The sequence below is a fragment of the Dipodomys spectabilis genome, unplaced genomic scaffold (genome assembly GCF_019054845.1).
Source record: "Dipodomys spectabilis isolate Male_0828 unplaced genomic scaffold, ASM1905484v1 ptg000188l, whole genome shotgun sequence".
NCBI classification, from domain to species: domain Eukaryota; kingdom Metazoa; phylum Chordata; class Mammalia; order Rodentia; family Heteromyidae; genus Dipodomys; species Dipodomys spectabilis.
Window position 1 is genome coordinate 489,245 of NW_024870865.1, and position 21,676 is coordinate 510,920.

Genomic DNA, 21,676 nt, shown 5'->3' on the forward strand with positions numbered 1-21,676 from the left:
GATAAAACCCTTGTGCAGAACTCTCATAAAAGCCAAACTTAAACAAAATTATCCCTTGGTTGAAAACCCATTTTTCTGAGGGCAAAAGACACCTGAGATGGTGCAGAGTTTAGAGATGCTTTTATTAGTCAGACTCAGGAGTGGCAAAAAAAGAATCAAACATATCTGCATAGGTGAAGATAGGTATACATGTATGTACTGCACACAGATAAATACACATGTACACTCATATAACACATACATGTTCATTCATACACACACATGCATGTACATTCATATACATACACATACTCTTATATACACACTTGTACATTCATATACATACACACATGTGCATTCAAATATGTACATACCCATTCATACACATACATTCATATTGTTGTAAGACGGGAAAACAGATAAGCCACATTTTGAGAGTCGAATCTTGGAGTCCTTATTGAAAGACCAGCGACTATGTGGCGGACTCCTGTCTCAGAGACCAGCAGCCAGCAAATACACTTCACACCGCTAGAAGAAGGCAGGAGAGGAAAGAAAAAACCAAAACAAATACCAACAAACCAATTCAGCTCCGATGGATTTCGCTTAAGTGGGACGCTTAAGTGGGTGACCGGAGAAGAGACAGGACACGAACACAGGACACGAACACAGGACACGTGTCCTGGTGTAATGGCAACTGAGCTGGTCGAGGCTTCAATAGTGTGAGCGTCAGGGGGCAGCGTCACTGGAAACTTGACTCCCAGGCACTGGACTGATAAGGTTTAGTAACCTGTCAGCCCGCCCCTGTCTCCAAGAATCTGGGCACACCCATCACCTGGGAGGTGGGGCTTCACCTTCCCCCACCATGAAGACAGGATGCAGACCTGCCACTACTATGTGGCCAAGATGGCGCTGCCAGACACAAATTTCAACATACACATATACATGTACATTCACACACACACACGAACATTCATATACACACACTTATATACGCACATATACTCATATACATATACATGCATAAACACACATGTACATTCATATACATGCATCTACACCCATCTATCCAATCCAGAGCTATATACAGATATACCCTGTTGTCTGTTTAATTTACTACACAAAGCACCAAACTCCATCCTCTGACCCTTTCCTCTCTCTGCCATTGAGGAGGACATGTCTTAAAGATGCATTGAAGGTGGACTGTCCTGTGACCCAAGGATCCTTTTCCTGAGAGGAGCTAGGCACCACAATGCTCTCTACAGTAAGAGACAGGCCGTGTGTGGACAGTTCGCTCTTTCTAGGGAGGAACAGAAGCAACAGAGAGCTTGGGTTGAGGGTCCAGTGCTCTCAGCCCCTCCGAGAATCCCAGACCCCACTCAAACCGATGGGAGCCCCACCCCTAAGCTGCAGACATGGGATCCGGCTCTTCATCTGGGGCTGGGGAGTGGGCAATGGGACAGTGAGCCTGCCCAAGGGAAGGCGGGCTTCCTGGGGCGACTTCTTTCCGGGACTCCTGGTGAGGCCATGAAGGCCCAGGTGCTAACAGATTCCTCCGCGTCTGGTCTGAGAGCTGGCTGCCGTGGGAGCCCCGCTAAGGTGGGCTGCCATGAACACGCACGCCAGATTTCGAAAACAGAAAGAAGAAGCCGAAATAGCTTGGGACCGCTTTCCAAAACCAGGGAGATGCTACTATTTTGGATCTCTTGGGATGAAAATAGCAGATGTATTATTAAAATTAACTTCTCTTGGTTCTTCGGGAAGCCTTTAAAAAGGTAGCTTCTAGAAAGTTTTAAATCATGCCCACGGCTCCTGTGAAGTCTCCGCCCTGCCCCCCATCTGGCCACAGGGCCGTGCTGGGTTTCTGAATGAGGAATCTGAGCCTCTCCTGATGGGGTGTCCTGCTCCTTTACGGGGTGGCATGGGCTCCATATCCAGGGCCTTTGTAGCAGATGGAGCTCTGACACTGCCCTCCATGGTTCTATCCTTTTCAGAAGAACTTTGCTTTCTCTCATTCAACTTACTATTGAGTCAGCTGTCATTGTCTTTTCTTCCCTCCCTCCCTCCCACCCTCCCCCCCTCCCTTCTTTCTTTCCTTCCTTGTGTCAGTATTAGGCCTGAACTCAGGGCCTTGCACTCTTGCTTGGCCTTTTTTGCTCAAGGCTGGTGCTCTGGTGCTCTACCACTTGAGTCACACCTCCAACTTCTTGATTTTTTTTGCTAGTTAATTGGATTTGCGTGTCTCATGGATTTGTCTGCCTGGGATTGGCTTTGAGCTTCTCAGATCTTAGCCTCCTGGGGAGCTGAGATTACAGGCATGAGCCCTCAGCACCTGGCTCCGAGGTCATTCTGGAAGGAGCTCTACAGCAAGGTAGGGCCCGAGGATCCATTTCTGGGATTTTGTACTACAACTAGAGGAAACTTTCCACACTCAGGTCAAGCCACAGAGAGCACTAGGGCTCAGGTGACCCTCCCCCCCCCCCCCCCCAGCACCGCAGCCATAGCTGAGAAAGTTTCAGAAGTGGGAGTTGCCTGTGGGGTTGGGATAGGAGAACTTGGTCCCTGGGCCAGAGCTGGGGCCTAGCTGTCCACATGGGTGGCAGCGGCAGGAGCCACTGAGCACAGTGGTGCCTGCTTATCTGCCTGTCCTGGGGAGGCAGCCTCTGTCAGGGATCCTCGAGTCCTCTGCTGCTTCCATCCACAGGCACTGCTACGCGGGCTTTGCCGTCCAACTTAGGACCTGTCAAGCCTGTGGGCAGCACCAGCACTGGGCGGTGAGCAATGGGTGTGTTTGGATAATGGAGCAGTCCACAGGCAGCCATGGGCCACGTGATCTGCCCGGGGGGGGGGGTGCTCGTCAGTGTCTGGGTGAGGTACCCACCCAGTCCCCCGGCCTGCAGCCACCCACCTCGGGGCTCAGCCGTCTTCTGCGGAGGCTGCTCTCCTGCCAGCCTGGCCCCGGCCACACACGGAGGAGCCTGGCAGCCGTTTTTCTATGTGAATGTCCAAAGGACAAAGCAAACATTTAAAATCTGCGGGCTGGACAGTCTTTGCTTTGGAGCCCGTGGTGAGTTTCTTCATCTTGACAGTCTAGCCATTCTTCTCAGTGTCAGCGCAGCGTTTAGGATCCAAGGAGAGGAGGGAGCGGGGAGCCAGGGGCTGGGTGGGGGAGGGGCTGGCTGGCACTGAGCCAGCCGGGTGCTTCCTGCTCAGGTGCATCAAGACTGCTCATCCCAGAGCCAGCCATGCCCGGCTGGGCCACTGTCCTCCTCCTCCTCCTCCTCCTCCTCCTCCTCCTCCTCCTCCTCTTCCTCCTCTTCCTCCTCCTCCTCCTCCCTCCTCCTCCTCCCTCCTCCTCCTCTACTTCCTCTTCCTCCTCCTCCTCTTCCTCCTCCTCTTTTTCCTCCTCTTTCTCCTCTTCCTCCTCCTATCCTCCCCCCTCCTCCCCTTTTTCCTTCTATTCTCCTCCCCTCTTCTTCCTCCTCCCCCCTCTTCCTCCTCTTCCTCTTCCTTTTTAAAATTTTTCTTTTCTTATTATTTTACTGTCCAAATCCTGGGGCTTGAATTCAGGACCTGGGCACTGTCCCTTGGTGCTTTCCGCTCAAGGCTTGGTGTTGTCACTTGAGCCGCATGCCCTAGCCCTCCATTCTGGCTTTTGAGTGGTTAACTGGAGGTAAGAGTCCCATACACTTTCCTCCCCTGGCTGACTTTGAACAACAATCCTCAGATCTCAGCTTTCTGAGTAGCCGGGATGACAGGTATGAGCCACCAACATCGGGCTTCCTTTTAAAAATAAAAGAATGAATGGAATTTGCCACAAGCGGTATTTGCTACATTCATAATGTGGTACAACCATCACTGGCATCTACTTCTGTCATTTTTTAAATTGTGACAATACTGTACAGAGGGGTTACAATTACATGGGCAAGGTAATGAGTGCATTTCTTATCCTTCTGCCATTTTTAATCACTTTAAAAACAATGCACTCATTACCTGACTCATGTAATTGTAATCCTTTGGTACACCGCTTTTGTAAGAACCATAAAGTAAGTGAAAAGAAAAGAACCCCATGCCAGTTGGAAGGTCATTCCCGACCCCTCCCTGCCCCCTGGCCTTGGCAAGCACTAATCCGCCTTCTCTCTCCACGGTCTGCCCTTTCCAGACATCTCACTGAATGGCTTTATATAATGAACTCCTGGCTTTTAGGGGCTGTGCTCTACCCGAACCTTCCTCCCGCTCATGCTGGGCGCTGGGGGCTGGCCTTCGGTGGATTCAGCACAGGTATACTGGTCTTAGGTCACACCGCTCCTTTCTGGGAGCCTCAGTTGCTGTCCCTGTAGAAAATGGACGGTTAGGATTTGTGTTCATGAAGCCTCTCCCAGTGAGGGCCTGTCTGTCCCTGCCTTATAAAGTGGAGGCAAAGCCTCCCGTGGGAACAAGGAGGCCAGTGGGAGCAGGTGACCCCAGGAATCAGACCGGGGTTTTAGGGCGGAACTGTGGTTGGTCTTGCTGATGGAAAGGCCCCGGCTGGGGATGCGTAGTCTGGACTCCTCCAGGTGAGGCCGGGAAGGAGCAGGAAACTGTCGGCCAGAGGCTCTGAGGCTCCTCAGAGGCTGGGGAAACTCTGAGGCCAGCAGCATCAGGGGACAGTCCCTGGGGATCATGTCCAGCCATGACCTCCAGCATAGTGGAGGAGCATCATGGTGAGTTGTTTCTTTTGCTCAGAAGACCTGATCTTCAGTGGAGTGAGTGATCTTCCGGGGCTTCTCTGCCTGCCCCATGGCAGCTCAGTAGCCCTGAGTGGATCCTCTGAGGCTGGTACACAGCAGACTGCAGGTTAGGCTGTAGCAGCACTGACTGTACCGTGAGTTTTCATAGCATTAACTGTACCGTGAGCTGCAGCAGCGCTGACTGTACATGGACTGTAGCAGCACTGGCTGTACCATGGGCTGTAGGAGCACTGATTGTTACCTGGGCTGTAGCAGTACTCACTGTACTGTGGGCTGTAGCAGCACTGGCTGTACAGTGAGCCGTAGGAGCACTGATTGTTACCTGGGCTGTAGCAGTACTCACTGTACTGTGGGCTGTAGCAGCACTGGCTGTACAGTGAGCCGTAGGAGCACTGATTGTTCCGCGGGCTGTAGCAGCACTCACTGTACTGTGGGCTGTAGCAGCACTGGCTGTACAGTGAGCCGTAGGAGCACTGATTGTTCCGCGGGCTGTAGCAGCACTGACAGTGTCTCGCTGTACTGACTTGTCTCGATCCACTCCTTGACCATAGCTCGGTAGTCACAGCTTCACAGTGGCTGCTGTTCATGGACTAGCACAGAGTAACAATTTTCATGGTTGACAATGAGCGCAGTAAGGGGATGGAGTAGCCGTAGGAAGCTCCATCTGCCAGGCTGTGGCAAGTATTGGCTGAAGGATATTCCACCCAGACCACATAGCACGGGCCTCAGCGTCCCTAGAACGAGGACAGTCGGCTTGTACCGGCCTGCGTAACTGGATGTGTGGCACGTGGAACAGAACGATGAGTCTCAGAGTGGCTAGGTGTCCTGTGCGCCCACCCTCTGGGTCACCAAGGCGTGGTCCAAGCAAGGTCCTGGATCTGGGGGTTCTGTCGGTGTAGACTCTTCCAACAGGAGGAAGTGGAGGCATGGCTCAAGTGGTAGAGCAGCAGCCTTGAGAGAAAATGCCAAGGGACAGCACCCAGGCCCTGAGTTCAAGCTCTAGGACTGGCACATACACAAAATTGTGTGTGTGTGTGTGTGTGTATGTGTGTGTGTGCCTGCATGCGTGTGCACACATGTGTATTTCCCAAAAATATCAGGTTTTCTGAGATTCAGAGAGCTGACACACTTACCAGAGTGACTCCATGTCCCCATTCGCTGGCACTGGCCACAGCTGTCTCTCAGTGATTTGAGGACCAGCGGAGGACGGGGAGGGCCGACTCCAACAGCTCTGAGCAGTTCCCTGGCCATCCCCAGGCAGAGCGGGCAGTAAGTCAGCAGGAGTGGCGGCTCCCCACCTGGCCCGCTTTGGCGCCTGCTAGCTCCCTGGGGCCACTGGACAGGTGGGTCTTTCCTCAGAGACCTCTCACTGCCCCTCATGCTGGCTCTTGCTGGGACACACTATGGTAGTCAGAGTAACAAGGGCCGTGTGGCTCCTTAGAGCTGCTGGGAGGTGGCATTACCTTCCAGCCAAGGTCTGGTTGGGTTAAGCAATGAGCTCAAGGGGCAGTGTGGACATGTGGTAGGCCAGGGATGCATGGCCAGCTCTGGGCTTCAGTGCATGCACCCCTCACAGCAACCCTCAGCTGCCGTCCCGTGGTGACGTAGTCAGTTAAGTGACTGGTGAGGATGTTTTGCTGATTTCAACTGTCTTCAGTCAGAAATACACACACACACACACACACACACACACACACACACACATATACATACTATTACCACCACCAAACATACACACACATTCACTTATGAATGCATATTTACTTTCAACCTGCCCACTTTTCTTTTCTCTACCCAACCATCCATCAGTCCATCCACCATCCATTCACCCATCTATCATCCATTCATCTAACCATTCATCTGTCCATCCATCATCCATTCATCCACCCATCCACCCATCCATCCACCCACCCATCCACCATCTACCTCCACCCATCTATCCATCCCTCCTTCCCTCCCTCCCTCCCTCCTTCCTTCTACTCACCCAGTCATCCCACCATCTGTCTAACAAACATTTAACCCTGGGCATGCATCCATGATCTTCCATGATTTCTTTTCTGTCCTCACACGGTCCAGGGGGAATGTCACCAAGCAATTAGAAGTCCCACACACCAGAGGAAAGTGCCGTGGAAGTGCTTGGACGGGTAGCTCGCCCTGGTGTGGCTGGTGAGAGGGTTGCAAGCTGTGGAAAGGAATCTACCTGCAGTGAGACCTCAGGAAGGGATTTTCCTAGGGAGAGGAAAGGAGCCAAGGCCAGGCTCAAGAATAAGAGCACAGTGTACTCCTTGGTGCCCTGGGGACTTGTTTTATGGTTTCTTTAGCTAAAATCCAGGCTCGACACTTGTACAAGTTTTGTCCCACGTTGGAGGAAGGTGGCTTGGGCTCAGGGTTCTGGCCCACGCCTCCGCGGTGGCGGTGGCGTTCATCTTCACTTTGGGACTGCGTAGCCGGGTGCTGTTCTATAACCTGCTCTGCTCACCTGGCCAGGCATCCCATGCCTAGTCACACGTGTCACCTCTGTGACATTCAAGCCTAAGGCTGCTGGCCTCTGAGCAGATGGGCCTTGTGTTCCAGGAGCCCTGGCTGCAGATAGTGGGGCAGGGCGGGAGGCCTCCGCTCTGCATTTCCCCGATGGCCAAGGGCAGCGGCTCTGGGTTGTATCACTACCCAGATCAAGGCAAACGTGTACTAGACCATCGCTCATCTAACTTACGGTCCCTGCCAATTCCATGTTAGCAGATGTGTTTGGAACTGGAGGTAATGGGCCGTATCATGCCCCAGAGCTGGAGAAATGACTGACGATGATGTCACCCTTTGGCTTTTCATGGAAATTATTAATAAATCAGTAATTCTATCTGCAGCGATGTTGTTGTGTTTATAAATATTTAATTTACCTTCAGGGGCCCACATTTCTCCATCTTTGCCTTAAACTCGGCTGACATTGCTCTTATCTGAAGCACTGTTGGATAGCGCCACGTTATCAGTGGTGAGAAAGGCTAACCGCTCTCTCTTCTTCTCTCTACTTCATAAGGCTTTATCTTTTCTTTTTAGTCTTTGTGGATTAGCACAGGGGGTTGGGAGTCAAGCTGAGTGAACACAACGTCTCTTGTGACAAAGCTGAAAGATTCGTCCACCTTCAGGAAAAAAAAAAAAAAAAAACAGACTAAACTTTCCAATTTTGACCCTCCCTAAGTGGGCCTCTCTCTCCTGCTTCAAATGAATGACATTTAGACTCTGAAAAGGGTGTCTGATGTTTTTCTCCCACAGAGAATTTTTTTTTTGCTCCTTGCCACCAACTCCTCTTTTGAAACCCAGAGCTTTGATTGTGATTGGATGGCAGGTTTGAGTAGAAAGGACTCAGAAAATCAAAATAGAAGCCGGGTCCAAAGACCAACGTTTTTCTAGCAGAGACGGAGTTCCAGCCTGTCAAAGGGAGACAGACAGCAACTTTCTTTCTTCTCAGGGTCCAACATGAGCTAATTGTTGTTATTATCTTTTTATTCTTCTGTTTCAGGAAATTGCAGCTTATTTAATAACATTTGAGAAACACGAAGAATGGCTAACCACATCCCCTAAGACAAGGTAATGTCCCCGATCTTGCAGTTTTGTTTTTTTTTTCAAGTTTGTGCGATGAATGGATTGATTGATTTCTCGTGGATTACCTGATGAGCTGATCCATGTAAGACAACAAGTTGGCAATGTCACCCTGATGGCCTGTGATGCGAGGTCTCATTAATGGGCCCCGGATTGTGATGGCGAATGCAATCAGAAGTCATCCAAATTGGAATTTCTGATCTGGCGGCTCTTGGGGCTGGATCCGTCAGCGCAGATGTCCAGAGGCGTTTGTAGCATCTGGGGGTGTTTATTTGGTGGGGGGCGTGCAGAGAGGGGCTCACCTGCCACCTGTACTCCGAAGCAATGTCTTTTTTATTTATTTATTTTTACAGAGGAACTAGCTTAACTGCCCATATCTATCACATTGTGTTTTACTAACAGAAACTTGAGTTATTCCTGGTCGATTGGAAGCACAGACCCCCAAATCAGAAGCCATGGCTACGTTTTGTTGTTTATTAGGCCGTAAATGTCCTTGAACCTGCTCACTGCCACAAACGCTTAACTTCTCTCTGCGCTTGGGAATTGGCAAAAATGGAACTGACCTGTGTTTTGTGGCTGGGAGGGATGTTATTATTTCTGAAGAATGGTGGGATTGGGATTTAGGGCTCCTCTGAAAGCTAGCTTCCTCCCTCCATCCCCAACCCTGTCAGGTTTTGGGGTTTTTTTTTTTGATGGGTTATGGTCTAGAGCTTTGGAAATTCATGGTCAGTCTCTCCCAATTGTGTTCGTTAACTCGAGGAGTCTCAGCTGAAGCGTGGCCTGCAGGGAGACTGGGCTGCAGGTGTGGCTGCCACAGGCCAACGCAGAGACCATTTTCCTCACACAGAGGCCCTGGAGCCCGTGGGCTTATCAGCGGAGCGTGAGAGGGGTCCTTGTGTCCTCTGCGCTCTTGTCATGAAATTGACTTGTTTGTATTCTCTGAGCCACAAGGAAGAAGTCTCATCTATGAGAGTCCTCTCTCATGCTAGAAGCCATTTCAAGTTCTCACTTCACGAGGCTTAGACATTTGCTGGTTAGTGTTCTAGACTGAGGAATGGTAGAGTGTTTTACTGGGAGTCTCTTCTTCCCCCGGGGAGGCCTGATGGCTGTGGTAGAAGCCCTCTGCCAGTGTCCCAGCTTGTGGGACTGTGATTCCCTTTCATAAAGCCAAATAGTTTGTCTCAGTCTGCTTTTGCTGGGATGATACTGTGTAAGAAACAACCCCTAGATGGGGGTCCCTTATTACAACCAACTTCTGTTTCCTGCTCATGGGTTGCCTGTGGTTTGGGACTGCTCCAACCATCCTTCATGGAAGAATCTAGCTTAAGGAAGACTGCCTTTTCATGCAGGAGGGTATGGCTGAAAAACCCAAGGAAACCCATGTAGACACATCTGTTCACAAGTCCAGTGACCAAAGTGGGGTCCAGGGCTGAGCTCAGTAAGAAGGGGCTCACGGCAGGCCTGGGGAATAAAGATCCGGTCCACACCTGGGGGAACTTGCCATACTGCGGCCTGGAAAGCCCAGCACTTGCATCTCTGCTTTTATTTTTTTTCCCCTGGGGGTGGGGGACATCTCGGGTGAGGCAGTCTCCCCAAACGTGAATGAAGGTCGGAACCCACTGGAGGACTTGTTAGAACGCGGGTCACTGGGCTCGCCCACGTTAGACCTGGCAGGACTGGGGTGGAGGCTGAGAGTTGGTCGCATTGGACAAGTTCCCAGGTGATGGGCTGTGTCTGGTCCCCAGTCTACCCAGTTAGGCTGGTTGGAAGTCTCTGGGGAGGGGGAGGAGGCGTGTCTGCTTTCCGCATCTGCGCAGTGTTTTCCTGGTCCCAGGAGCCTCTGACCGCCAGCCCCGGGGACTCTCCGTGCCTCTTCTCTGCTCTGTGAGCTGCTCTTTAAATCTAAGTGGAAGGAGAAGAGCCTCTTGAGCCCCTGTGAGGATGTCTGTGATCCAGCTTGCACAATTTAAGTTTCTACTGAGAGGTGGATGTCATCTGCGGTGATGCCGGCTTGCTGACTTCCCTGTGGACAATGGGCCAGGAGATTCCCCTCCCCCCACCCCCTACTTCCAGGTCACAGAGGCTCTAGGCAAGCCAGGAGAAGGGACAGGGAGGGACTCCTGTGTTGACAGGTTCAGCTTTGAGCTGTAGCAGCCCTGCCACTCAGTAGCTTTGTGGCAGTGAGGAAACTGTTTTGGCTCTTCACTCTTTATTTATTTACTTAGTTTTGTAGTGCTGGGGTTTGAAATCAGAGCCTTGAAATTGCCAGGCAGCTGCTTTACCACTTGAGTCACATCTCCAGCCCTGTTTGCTTTGGCTGTTTTTCAGTTAGAGCCTCACACTTATTGTTTGAGGTCAGCCTTGGACCTTGATCCACTTTCCTGTCATAATCCCACATAGCTGGGATTACAAGCACGTGCCACAGTGCCCAGCCTGCCTACCTGCCTGCCTTCTTTTCTTCTCTTTCCCTCCCTCCCTCTTCTTCCTTCCTTCCTTCCTTCCTCCCTCCCTTGTTTCTTCTCTTTTCTATTCTTTCTTGATAGGATCTCTCTGTGTAGCCCAGAGTTGGCTTTGAACTCACAATTCTAGAGCTTCAACCTCCTGTGTGCTGACATTCCAGACACGCACCACCACACCTGGCTCCGTGTTTTCTTCTTGTTGTAGAAAGCGGAGTTTCTGCCGATCCTGTCCTCGCTGGCTTAGCACAGAGGCTGATCATGGTGATAGTCATGACTTTGGGTCAGGTTTCCTACATGGGCTGTTAATGTTCTTTTCATTCCTAAGGGTTAGGCCTGTTTGGAGGCCTCCACCTGGGAAGGCAGGTGCCAGATTCTCTCCAGACTCTGGAAGGATGGATTTCTTTCCTCATAAAGACAGAGGGGTAAAGACAGGACTCCTATTAGTGCTATAATATGCACTCTGTGTTTATACTTGAAAGCTTCTCATCCCAGGAGAAGAAAAAGTTGCCTTGGTTGTTTAAGGACCTTCCTAAATTAGTTGTTGAGTTGTGTTAGGATCCCCCACCCCCCAATCTCCAGGATTGAAATTAATTGGTGTGGTTAACTGCTGAGTGCATACAAACTGGCCTCCTGGTATTAAAGAATTAATGACACCAATACTCCACTGAACGAGAAGGCAATACAACTTCTGTTTGCCCCCGCCACCACCACCACTGCTAATTTCATTTTAGAAAATTAATAAAAATGAATTGCACCACTGACATTTATAGAGTTTCCTAATAAAATGATACATTGTTTGTGTGGAGGAATCCCTATTAAATTAATTGTTGTAATCAGTTCACATATAGATGTTGGTATAGGCGCTGCAGAGGGACCTGCTGCGGGTCTCCGAGGCTTGCTGGGGGCTGGGGGTTATAAATAGAGCCCTTGTGCAGATCCTGCCCTAATTACAGAGGAGGCCCCAGGAGCCCGGCTCACCTGTTTAATAACAAGGCCTGCTATGAGGAGCGAGCAGGGTTGAAGAGTGAGGGTGTTATCACCAGCAGCCACGAATGTTGACTGTCCCAGCATGGAGATTGTGTTCTGAGCAGGGGTCCTTGAGCCTGACCAATCACCCGTCAGGATGTCTTCCTTTGACTCTTGCTGTATACTCAGAACTGTAATAATACCATTTAGAGGCCATGGTGAGAGGACTCCCCATCCTGCCTGATGAATTTAGGATCTTGGGAAGAGGCGTGCATGTCCTCTGTCTAGCATGTTCTTCCAGCTTCTCCTTCAGGCCCTGATTTGGCTGGCCTTTCTCTGTGAGGTCGCTTCCCCATGCGCCTCTCCCCTCCGCCAGTTTTCCATCCAGGCCCTCTTCTCTTGTTTCTTGTGTTACACTTTTCAGGCATAAGGTGCTGTCGGATACATGACGTATATTACAGTTTATTTTTTGCTTATTTATTCATTATCTGACCCTCCCCCCTTCATGTATGACTAAAGGAAGTTTGTTTGATAGAGCAAGACGTGTAGTACTTCTATGAATATTATGGGATGAGTAAGAATGGGGTAGAAAATGTGGGGGTGGGTATCCTGAGTGTTGGAAGGAAGAGCCCCTGGGTTTTCTCCCTGTTATTATTTTTTTCTGTTATTATTTTTTAGCACTCTACCATTTGAGCCACAGCTCCACTTTGGCTTTTTGGTGGTTAACTGGTGAAAAGTCTCACAGACGTTCTTGCCCAGGATGACTTCTAATGATGATCCTCAGCTCTCAGCCTCCTGAGTAGCTAGGATTACAGGCGTGAGCCATTGGTGCCCAGCCAGGTGTCGAGGGGCTGCACGGTGAGGGCTAGGACTGGAATGTGAACCCAGGGGCTTCTCACTGCTGAGACCCCAACCTTCATGTGTTTCTGCTGCCCACTCCACTGCCCAGAGCTCAGGAATTGATTCCATCGTTCCTGGGTGACCCCTTCCCTCCCTCCTCTCCCCTCCCCCATTGATTCTGCTCCAGCAGAAACCGGCACCAGACCTGGGTCTCCATCTGTGGCTGTGTGTGGCTCGGCTGGGCCAGTCCGGTGGGCTTCCTGCAGCTCCCCAGGGTGACAGCTCCCACCACACCACTCCCTGTCCCCCTGCACAGGCCACCGAGCCCTGGGAGCAGAGCCCAGGCAATCCCGACCATCGGCTCCTCCTCCCCTGGGACCTGCAAGGACCAAGGCTGAGATGCAGAGACATCTTTCCAGGAATCCCAGAGGAGGCTGGAAAATGCTAATGATCGCATTAATTAATTAATTGATGGGATTGATACAGATAGTACCTTAATGCTGATTCACTGAGAGTTCAGTAATAGAATTTTCCTATAATGATATATAATAATTCCTATAATAAATGCATCTTAGTCAATAAGCAGTAAAACACCAATGGTAAGACAGTGACAGGAAGGGGAGGTCCAGCCCTCTCTCCAGAAGTGGCCGGAACACGAGGGCCTGCATCCTGGCCCTCCCTCTCCAGGTTTCCTGACCCCCACAAGTGGCTTCTTCAAGTGGCCTGGGTCCTTCCATGCCCCAAGGTTGGCACTTGGGGGTGTGCATGCGCATGTGCATGTTGGTACTTTGGGGCCTGAACTCTGGGCCTGGGCGCTGTCCCTCAGCTCTTCAGCTCAAGACGAGCACTCTATCACTTGAGCCACAGCGCCACTCCGGGTTTTCCAGCGCCGGCTCACTTCCAGCTTTTTACTGGTTTATTGGAGATAAGTTTCACAGACTTTTCTGCCCAGTCCAGCTTTGAACTGCAATCCTCAGATCTCAGCCTCCTGAGTAGCTAGGATTGCAGGCATGAGCTATCAGCACCGGTCTAGATTGTCTTTGTCTTTTCTTTTCTTTTTGAGTGTATGTTGCCTGTATTTTTTCTTTGTCTTTTTGCTGTTTTAATGCTTCATTTCCTCACCGGACTGTCAGCCTGGTCTCCTGTCAGTCCTGTATCTAAGTCAGGAAACCTGAGTAGCGGATCGCATTGTATCTGTCAGCTTTTAGTGTCTACAGCCCTGTTGCTTTTTTTTTTGTTGTTGTTATTGTAGAGGTGATATACAGATCCTCCTTTTCTTATGTCATCCTTCTACTTGAGAAGCTTTGAGACTTCATAGGCGATAACATCTAAGTCGGTGGTGTCACAGTGAAGGTCATTCTCCTGTCTACAGCCCCTTCTCAGTGTACTCTCCCTGACAGCCGTCTCCAGGTCCGGGCTATAGTGAGGGATGGGTACAGCTTTTGTCAGTTAGCTTCCTCGACCCCTGCTTTTACCTTCCATCAGCCATGGCCCTCACATCCAGCCCAGCCGGCCTCTTCCCCGGAGTCTCCCTCAATCCTCACCTGAAGAAGCCCTCCGCTTGCTTTTTGCTGCCACAGCCTGCCCGCATAGCATCCGTTTGTTTGCCATCCATTGGACAATTTAGCTGCCGCTGTAAGTTGTAAGTCTTGTCTCCCAGCGAGTGACGAGTTCCCGGGGGACAAGGTCATGCTGTCTCTTTGGTTCTCTAGCAGCGTGGTGCAGGGGAGGCCGGGGCGGCTTTGATGTGTTGGGCAGGCAGTGAGTGGAAGAGTCACTTCAGCTCTGGGGACTACTGGGGGAAGCAGGGCCAGCGCTCCAGGCTGCTGCCACCCAGGCCCTTGGTCCTCCATGCCCTGGGCATCGGAGAGGGGGTGGGAACAGTGGCCTCAGGCCCCTGCTGGTCCCCAGGCAGTTGGCACGGCTTTTTTGTGATTACCGTGTAAGCCACGCACAGAGGTTTACCTGTTGGCCACCTTTGAGGCATTCGGTCCCCAGGACAGATGGTGACAGGACTTTTCTAAGGAAGCTTGGCCTGGCTATTTACGTGACCAGAATAGAAATGCAAAAAATAACTGCAAAAAGTAATCCCATTTGAGCCAGGAGCCAGTGGCTTACGCCTGCCATCCTAGCTATGCAGGAGGCTGAGATCTGAGGATCACAGTTCAAAGCCAGCCTGGGCAGGAAAGCCTGGAAGACTCTTATCTTCAATTAACCGGCAAAAAAGCTAGAAGGAGAGATGTGGCTTTAAGTGGGAGAGCACCAGCAAAAATCGTTAAGGTTCTGAGTGCAAGCCCCAATATCAACGCACACACAGAGGAACAAATAATAAAAATAGTAAATAATAAAAAATATACAAATAATGCCATGGAGATGATTTTAAAATTTCCCAGAGATAAAAAAGAAACAAAGAAATTCAGACATTAGTTACCACACCATGAAGCTTGAGGTTCTCATGTCAGCGGCACAAGCCAGGCACAAAGGGCCAGGCGTGGCGTGATACCCAGTTGGAGATGGACCGGACACGGGGTCCTGGGGTCTGGGGCCTGCGGGCGTGGACACCGGGTATTTAACGGGAGGGAGGGAGTGTTTCAGCTGGAGAAGATGAAGTCCTGGAGACCGATGGCGGCCGCACAACCACACGAGCATGCTGCCTGCCACTGAAGTGACTAAAATGCTGGGTTTCACATTGGGCACACTGTGCCACACTTCACAAAGTTTCAGAGTTGCTTCTCAGCTTTCTAGTGGGCAGAGTTGCCAGGGACCCTGTGTGTGTGTGTGTGTGTGTGTGTGTGTGTGTTGTCGGGATGTCTGGGAGGGCTTCTAACCCCCCCGTGTTATTTCAGGCACTGTCCCAATACCATGACCCCCACATTACACACAATTGAGGGACCCTGCTCTCAAACAAACGTACTGGGGTGCCTTGCTGCAGGCACTTGACTGTGTGCCTGTGGATGAACCGAGTCCTGAACCAAGTCCAAACTAGACCACTAGTAACCAAATAGTGGCCAGAGTGGCAGGGCTTTTGGGGAGTCAATGTCTGTCAGGACTCACAGGATGCCCCCCAAAGGCACCTGCCAAATTTTTGCTGTAGTTAGTTAACTAATTAATTGGCTATTTTAATTCTTTTGGTGATGGGCCTGGGGCTTGAACTCAGGGCCTAGGTACGGTCCCAGAACTTTTCCTCTCAAGGCGAGTGCTCTACCACTCGAACCACAGCTCTACTTCCAGCTTTTTTGGTGGTTAATTGGAGATAAGTCTCATGGACTTTCTGACCTGGGCTAGTTTTGAATTTCAGTCCCCAGATCTCAGCCTCCTGCGTAGCTGGGATTACAGGGGTGAGCCACCGGTGCCAGGCTGGCCATTGTTGTTTTTATGTACTTCCTAGACGAAGGAAGGGATTAGCTGTGACCTGGATTCTCATTACGCGTTGGCTGGTGTCTGGCCAGTGCTAGGAACCTCTCAGCTGTGTGTGGAGCTGGGCCCATCCCAGGTCCCCCATGATTATCTGGAATGATGGAATTCATAATGTCACAGTGGGGAGCCTTGGAGGCAACCTGGGGGTGCAGGAAGTGGGACCTAGACATGGGCTGTGGTGAGGTTGCTAGTCTCAGTGAATTCATGACCAGAGGGTGGGCAGGCCTCCACAGTGCTTGTTGTCACTGTGTGTGTATATGAGTGTGTGTGCATGCGTGCAGTGTCTTCTCCTCCGAGCCAGGATCCCAGCTCTTGGGTGAAGCTGGGATGGAGGCATGGATGTTAGAGCCTCGAGTCTTTCCTGGGGTTAAATAGCTGCTACCTTCTGATGCCTGAGGTCCACCTTCTCTTATTATTTCAACATCCTTGAAAAGAAACATGCACAGAGGGTCAAATGGTGCTAATAAACCTGCAAGGATGTGGAGAGCCCTCTGCCCTTGAGCTCCATCCTGTCTCCCCGGGAGGCCGCCTGCACCCCGGCTTCTGATCTTGACCTCCAGGTTCAGATCTTTGTTGATTCTGCTGTTTGCTGATTGGTCGATCTGAGACTTCCTGTGTGCTCAGGGGGTGGGCTCAGCTCCCTGCTTGGTGCCCCCTTCCCTGGAAGGGGCTTCCCGGGGGAGGGGCAGTGTGCACACAGAGCTTGGGCGGGAGACCCTGAGATTCAGTGTGGGAATCTCTCTTGGGCCCCACTCCAGATCGCCCAGAGGTGGTCAGGTGGGGGCTGGCCGGGCTGCCTGTGATCGGGAGCCAGGCAGGGGAAGGCCTCCGCCTTTCCCCGAGGCTGTAGTGGAGTTCTCCCTGTTCACGGCTGTTTCCTGCTGTCCCACACTATCACCAAATCCACCCCGCCCCAGCTCTTCTCCATCCTCCGCCCTGACCCCTTCCCTCTTCATGGCCGTACCCTCGGTCTCTCTCCCTTGGGGTCATCCCCCCGCCCCTCCCCTTCCCCACTGCTTGCCATCTCTTTCTTTTCTCCTTTTCTGAAAATCCAGTGGTTTTATTGTTGTTAATGTTGGAGGCTCTAGGTTTATTTTGAGGCTCAGTGCCTCATCCTTGCTACAAGGCAGGGGCCCTTGCTGCTGAACCACACCTCCAGACCTGCTTTTTGCCTTCTTAGATAGGGTCTTACTTCCTGCTCCATGCACATCTGGGCAGGATCCAGCTACATTACTTTTCCTAGGGTCACAGTCATGGCTGCCTCTAACTCTTGGTTAAGAAGACTCTGCATCTTGTTTCTGGCCTCAAGCCATTGGTCTCAGTACTTTCAGCCTCTCAACTAGATAGGCTGACGGGCCCGTGCCCCTGGTGCCTAGCCTGATCGTGCAGTTTGAAGTCATTGGTTGTTACTGTTTGGTGTCCTGAGGTTTTCTCCTGCCTCGCTTTGGAGGGCTGGGCAGCGCTTGCATAGACCCAGGCCCTCCTGGCCTCACCACATCCTGAGCCCGCCTCCTCTTCCCCATCACCACCCTCAGCTCAGAGCCTTCCTGGCATGGGTACAGAATGGCTAGGATCCGGGGAGGGGGCGGGGGGCAGCCTGCAGGGGGGGAGAGCTGTCAGAGCCAGGCTTGCAGCCGGACAGCCACGTCCTGGCGTATCTTAGCTTGTCAGGGTGGTGACTCTCCTGGGTTATTCTGATGCATGTGTGGTGGAGGTGGGGTACCCCGGCTGGAGACTGCTCCTGGGGGGAGGCCTGCTGGCCTCTCCAAACAGCGTACTCTGGCGGCCATCACTGCTGTTTTGGGAACAGAAGAAGTGCCAGCCTTCCCTGTGCACGTACAAACCCATGGGCGGCTGCAGGCCGTGCCAGAGTTCCTTGACTGCGATCCGCTCTCTACTGCCTGCCTGTCCGCCCTCAGCCTCGTTGCTCCCTCTCCCTGAATGTGGGAAATTAGGAGTGCCGAGTTCCGCTGCCAGGGTCCCAGCTGGCATCTGGGGCGATTTCCCTGGATCAGTGCTGATCTAATAAATCATGGCTCGCTGCAGGGAAGGAGCTGGCCCCAGAGCCAGCAAGGTGGGGAAGAGAGTTTTCCACATAACCACCTTTGCAATTCATAAGTTTCTGCATAATGAGTGATTACCAAATCAGCTGGGTATTCTGAGATGGAGATTCTCACACTGTTCTCGGCTTGGCTCAAAGCGATTGCTGTCTTTGCTATTCTTAGATTCCTTCCCCCTACCGGTTCTTTATTATGGAGGCGTCTAAAAAAAAGTCTGGAAGCAAACCAGAAACAAAGAGAGAAGCTGTTTTTTGGTTCTTAAACTCTACTGTTTCTCCTACTTTCTACACAAGCATTTGGTTTATGTGCCCTGTGTTTTGTGTGTGTGTTGATATGTGTGTACATATCACACATACACATGTACACTATGCAGACATACTAATGTTTAATAAGTGAACACATGCTCATGTGCATACACATATGGCTGTGTATACCCATACATGTTGTGTACACACACAACTGTGTAGATCTCAATATACCCACATACCAACATGCACACACACACCTGTGTGCTCAAATACACAATGAGTGTGTGCATCCATCTAATCCACAGCTACACATGCACACAGACAAATATATACTGGCACATGTATGTGCATACTCCTTCCAGACTGGGTTACTGTATGTACTATTGATTTGTTTATTTTATTTATTTTTGCCAGTCTTGCAGCTTGAACTCAGGGACTGGGTGCTATCCTTGAGCTTTTCTGCTCAAAGTGAGCTTTTCTACCACTTGAGCCACAGCTCCACTTCTGGCTTTTTGGTGGTTAGTGATAAGAATCTCACAGAATTTCCTGCTTGTGCTGGCTTTGAACCACGATCCTCAGATCTCAGTCTCTACAGCGGCTAGGATGACAGGTGCAAGTCATCAGCGCCCACCTCCAGCCACGGTAGTAGTTTTGTAATGGGAATAATGCCCTCCTGTTCATCCCATGACTTCATAAGATGGAATTCATTTGGGTAGGTAGAAGCGTCTCCTAAAATAAAAAGAAAACTAGCCTCTGCACTGGCTGACCCCGACCGTCCCCGGGAGGGAACTTCTAGTGGAGGTAGCTGGTCCGGGGTGACTCTGGGTGGGGGCGGGGGAAGGGCATGCGATCACTGTGTGCTGGAGGGGAGAAGGTCCCAGCTACGTCGGGGACTTGGGGACTTTTCATCCCTCCCTGGGCCAGAGTTTTGTTGGACCTGGCAGGCTGGGGCGTTTGGGCAGCAGCAGAGTGGTATTTGTGTGTGAAATGGCGGCTGGTGCCCAGGCTGGGTGTCGGGGAAGTCAGGCTGTCGCAGAAGTGGTGGAGAAAGGCAACGGAACCCGGGGCAGAGCGAAGAGTGAAAGCAGAAGACGCATTCTCGGCCTGCACTGCGAACTGGCCATCTCGGCCCATTTCACACAGCCGGGGGCAGGAGGCGCTGTCCTCGGTGCTGGAGGGAGGCAGAGTGCTCTATGAGGAAGGGACAACGTGAGCCCCTTTACTCCTGAACCCCAAATTGTCATCTTCGTGTTGTTGATGGTCAGCATCCAGTCATCTTCTACTGCAGAGAACTCTTCATGTCTCTGCCGGGCTGTGTGTCGGGCGCTGGGCTGGAGGGCAAACCAGATGCATAGCTGACAGGAACTGCGGTTTTCAGGAGAGCTGCAGGCAGAGGCCTGGGAACACTGAGCTTTGGGTAGAGTTCTCTCACATGGGTGCATGCGCTTGCCAGGGGCACATTATCCTGGGCCATAGCCATGCACAGCCTGCACAGAGCTGAGGCAGACAGGTTGGGGGAGGGGGCAGGAGTGAGACTAGACACATAGCTCCTGTAGGTGGAGATGGCGGAGCTGAGGCCAGAGACAGGCCAGGGCCAAGGTTATACCAGATGTAGGCTATGGGACTCATCAGTGAGTACATGCTACTGAAGTGGACCTCTCTGCCCTGGTGGTGGTAAACTGGAGAATGACCTGGAAGGATGAGAATAGAATGAGAAGCCTGGGTGTTCTCACACACCTCTACAGATATCCATTTGACAGATGGAAAGGCTGAGGCCCTGTCTGTCTGTCTATCTGAGGTGTACAGGAGGCAGCGCGGTAGAGCCTCTCAAGCTTAGGAGTCTGGAAAAGCAGCAAGGTAAGGGAGCCGGGCTGCCCTGGGCTCAGGCCCTCCGCTCTGCCACCGGACCGGTGGCGTTAGGCTGATGTCACTCCCCACCAGCCCCGTGTATCCCTGTGCCTCTGTTTATAGAACACTCCCCTCCTCCCCGCATGCTCCCCTGGAGAGGAGTGACGGATGGCAGAACATTCTGGAAATAATTGCCAACTTAGGGTTCTCTTTTTCTTTCTTTCTCTCCCCCCCTTCCCCCCCCCCCCCCCCCGTGGTGTGGTGTTGAATTTCAAGGTGAGAAAAAAAATCTCTCCCTTTGCTTGACAAGGGAGCAGTCTGGGCTGGCCTCTGGTGGAGCCATTCTGACCCCACCCCCACACCCCATCTGGGATAACCTAGCACCCCGCTGCTGTCCCCAGAGCTTGTTTCCGAACGCAGTGCCCGAGGGGCTAGGAGGATACATTTGAGTTTCGCAGTTTATTAATTTTGCATTAAATAATTAATAGTAAAGTTAATTGATGAATTATTCAATTTTCAGGTAAAATGGGATGATAAATATTCATAACTTATTTTATGAAGGGAATTTCCATCGCCTCTGTCATTAAATCCAGATTAACGAAGGCTGATTTTCAATGAAGATTGAAAACAATTGTGCTTTGGAATTAATTTACGAAGATGTTGGGGTCATTGCTTTGTGAGTTTACCCCGTGCCAGGAAGGGAGGCAGCCTGGCTGGCTAAGCATCGGAACGCACAGAAGCGCAGCGCCATTAGTTTAGGATGGTGCTCAGGTCTGCCGCGGGCTGCCCTAGGATCCGGTACTGAGATGCGCAGGCGAGGGCACGGGCCATGGGCAGAGCTGGGACCCCTTCCCACCTTCCACAGGGCTCAGCTGTTGCTTGGAGCTGATGACTGTGGGTTCAAAAATCACAACACAACACGCCATCAGGCCAGATCCAATGCGATGTGGGCATGGATCCCCATAAAGCAGCACACAAGTGCTTGGGTCTCCACGTCCATCTCACAGTGGTGCTAGTGGGTTTCCCGCCCGGTAGCAGGGGGTGTGAGCAGGGATTTCCTCTCTGCTAATGCTCTGGGTCCAGGTGAACAGCAGCTTCTGCTTTGATTTGGGTTTTTCTAGCTAGATAAGTAGATTTGGTGTACATTAATTCACAAGACTACTTCCGGCAGAAACTTACACCACGGTGATGGGGGCTTCCTGGGGTCACAGAGGCTGTTAAAGACCCATAAAAGACTTCATTCAAACCTGGGGTACAGTTTCTTAGGCCCGAGAGAGAAAGACAGAGACAGAAACAGAAACAGACATATATATACACAGAAAGAGACAGAGAAAGACAGAGACAGAGAAAAAGAGACAGACAGGCAGAGGGAAAGACAGACAGAGACAGGCATATACATGCACAGAATGAGACAGAGAAAAGCAGAGACAGAACAGAGACAGAGAGAAAAAGAGACAGACAGAATCACACACACACACACACACACGCACACACACACACACACACACACACACGCACACACACACCAGTGCCCTGAA

General features: G+C 51.4%; 1 protein-coding gene across 1 annotated transcript in view; it reads left to right on the plus strand.

Annotated features, from left to right (window-relative positions):
- Camta1 (calmodulin binding transcription activator 1) overlaps positions 1-21,676 on the plus strand; it is a 731,341-nt gene that overhangs the window by 252,678 nt on the left and 456,987 nt on the right. Inside the window, 1 exon segment of the mRNA XM_042695784.1 lies at positions 8,221-8,288. Within this exon segment, the coding sequence (XP_042551718.1) occupies positions 8,221-8,288 (68 nt within the window).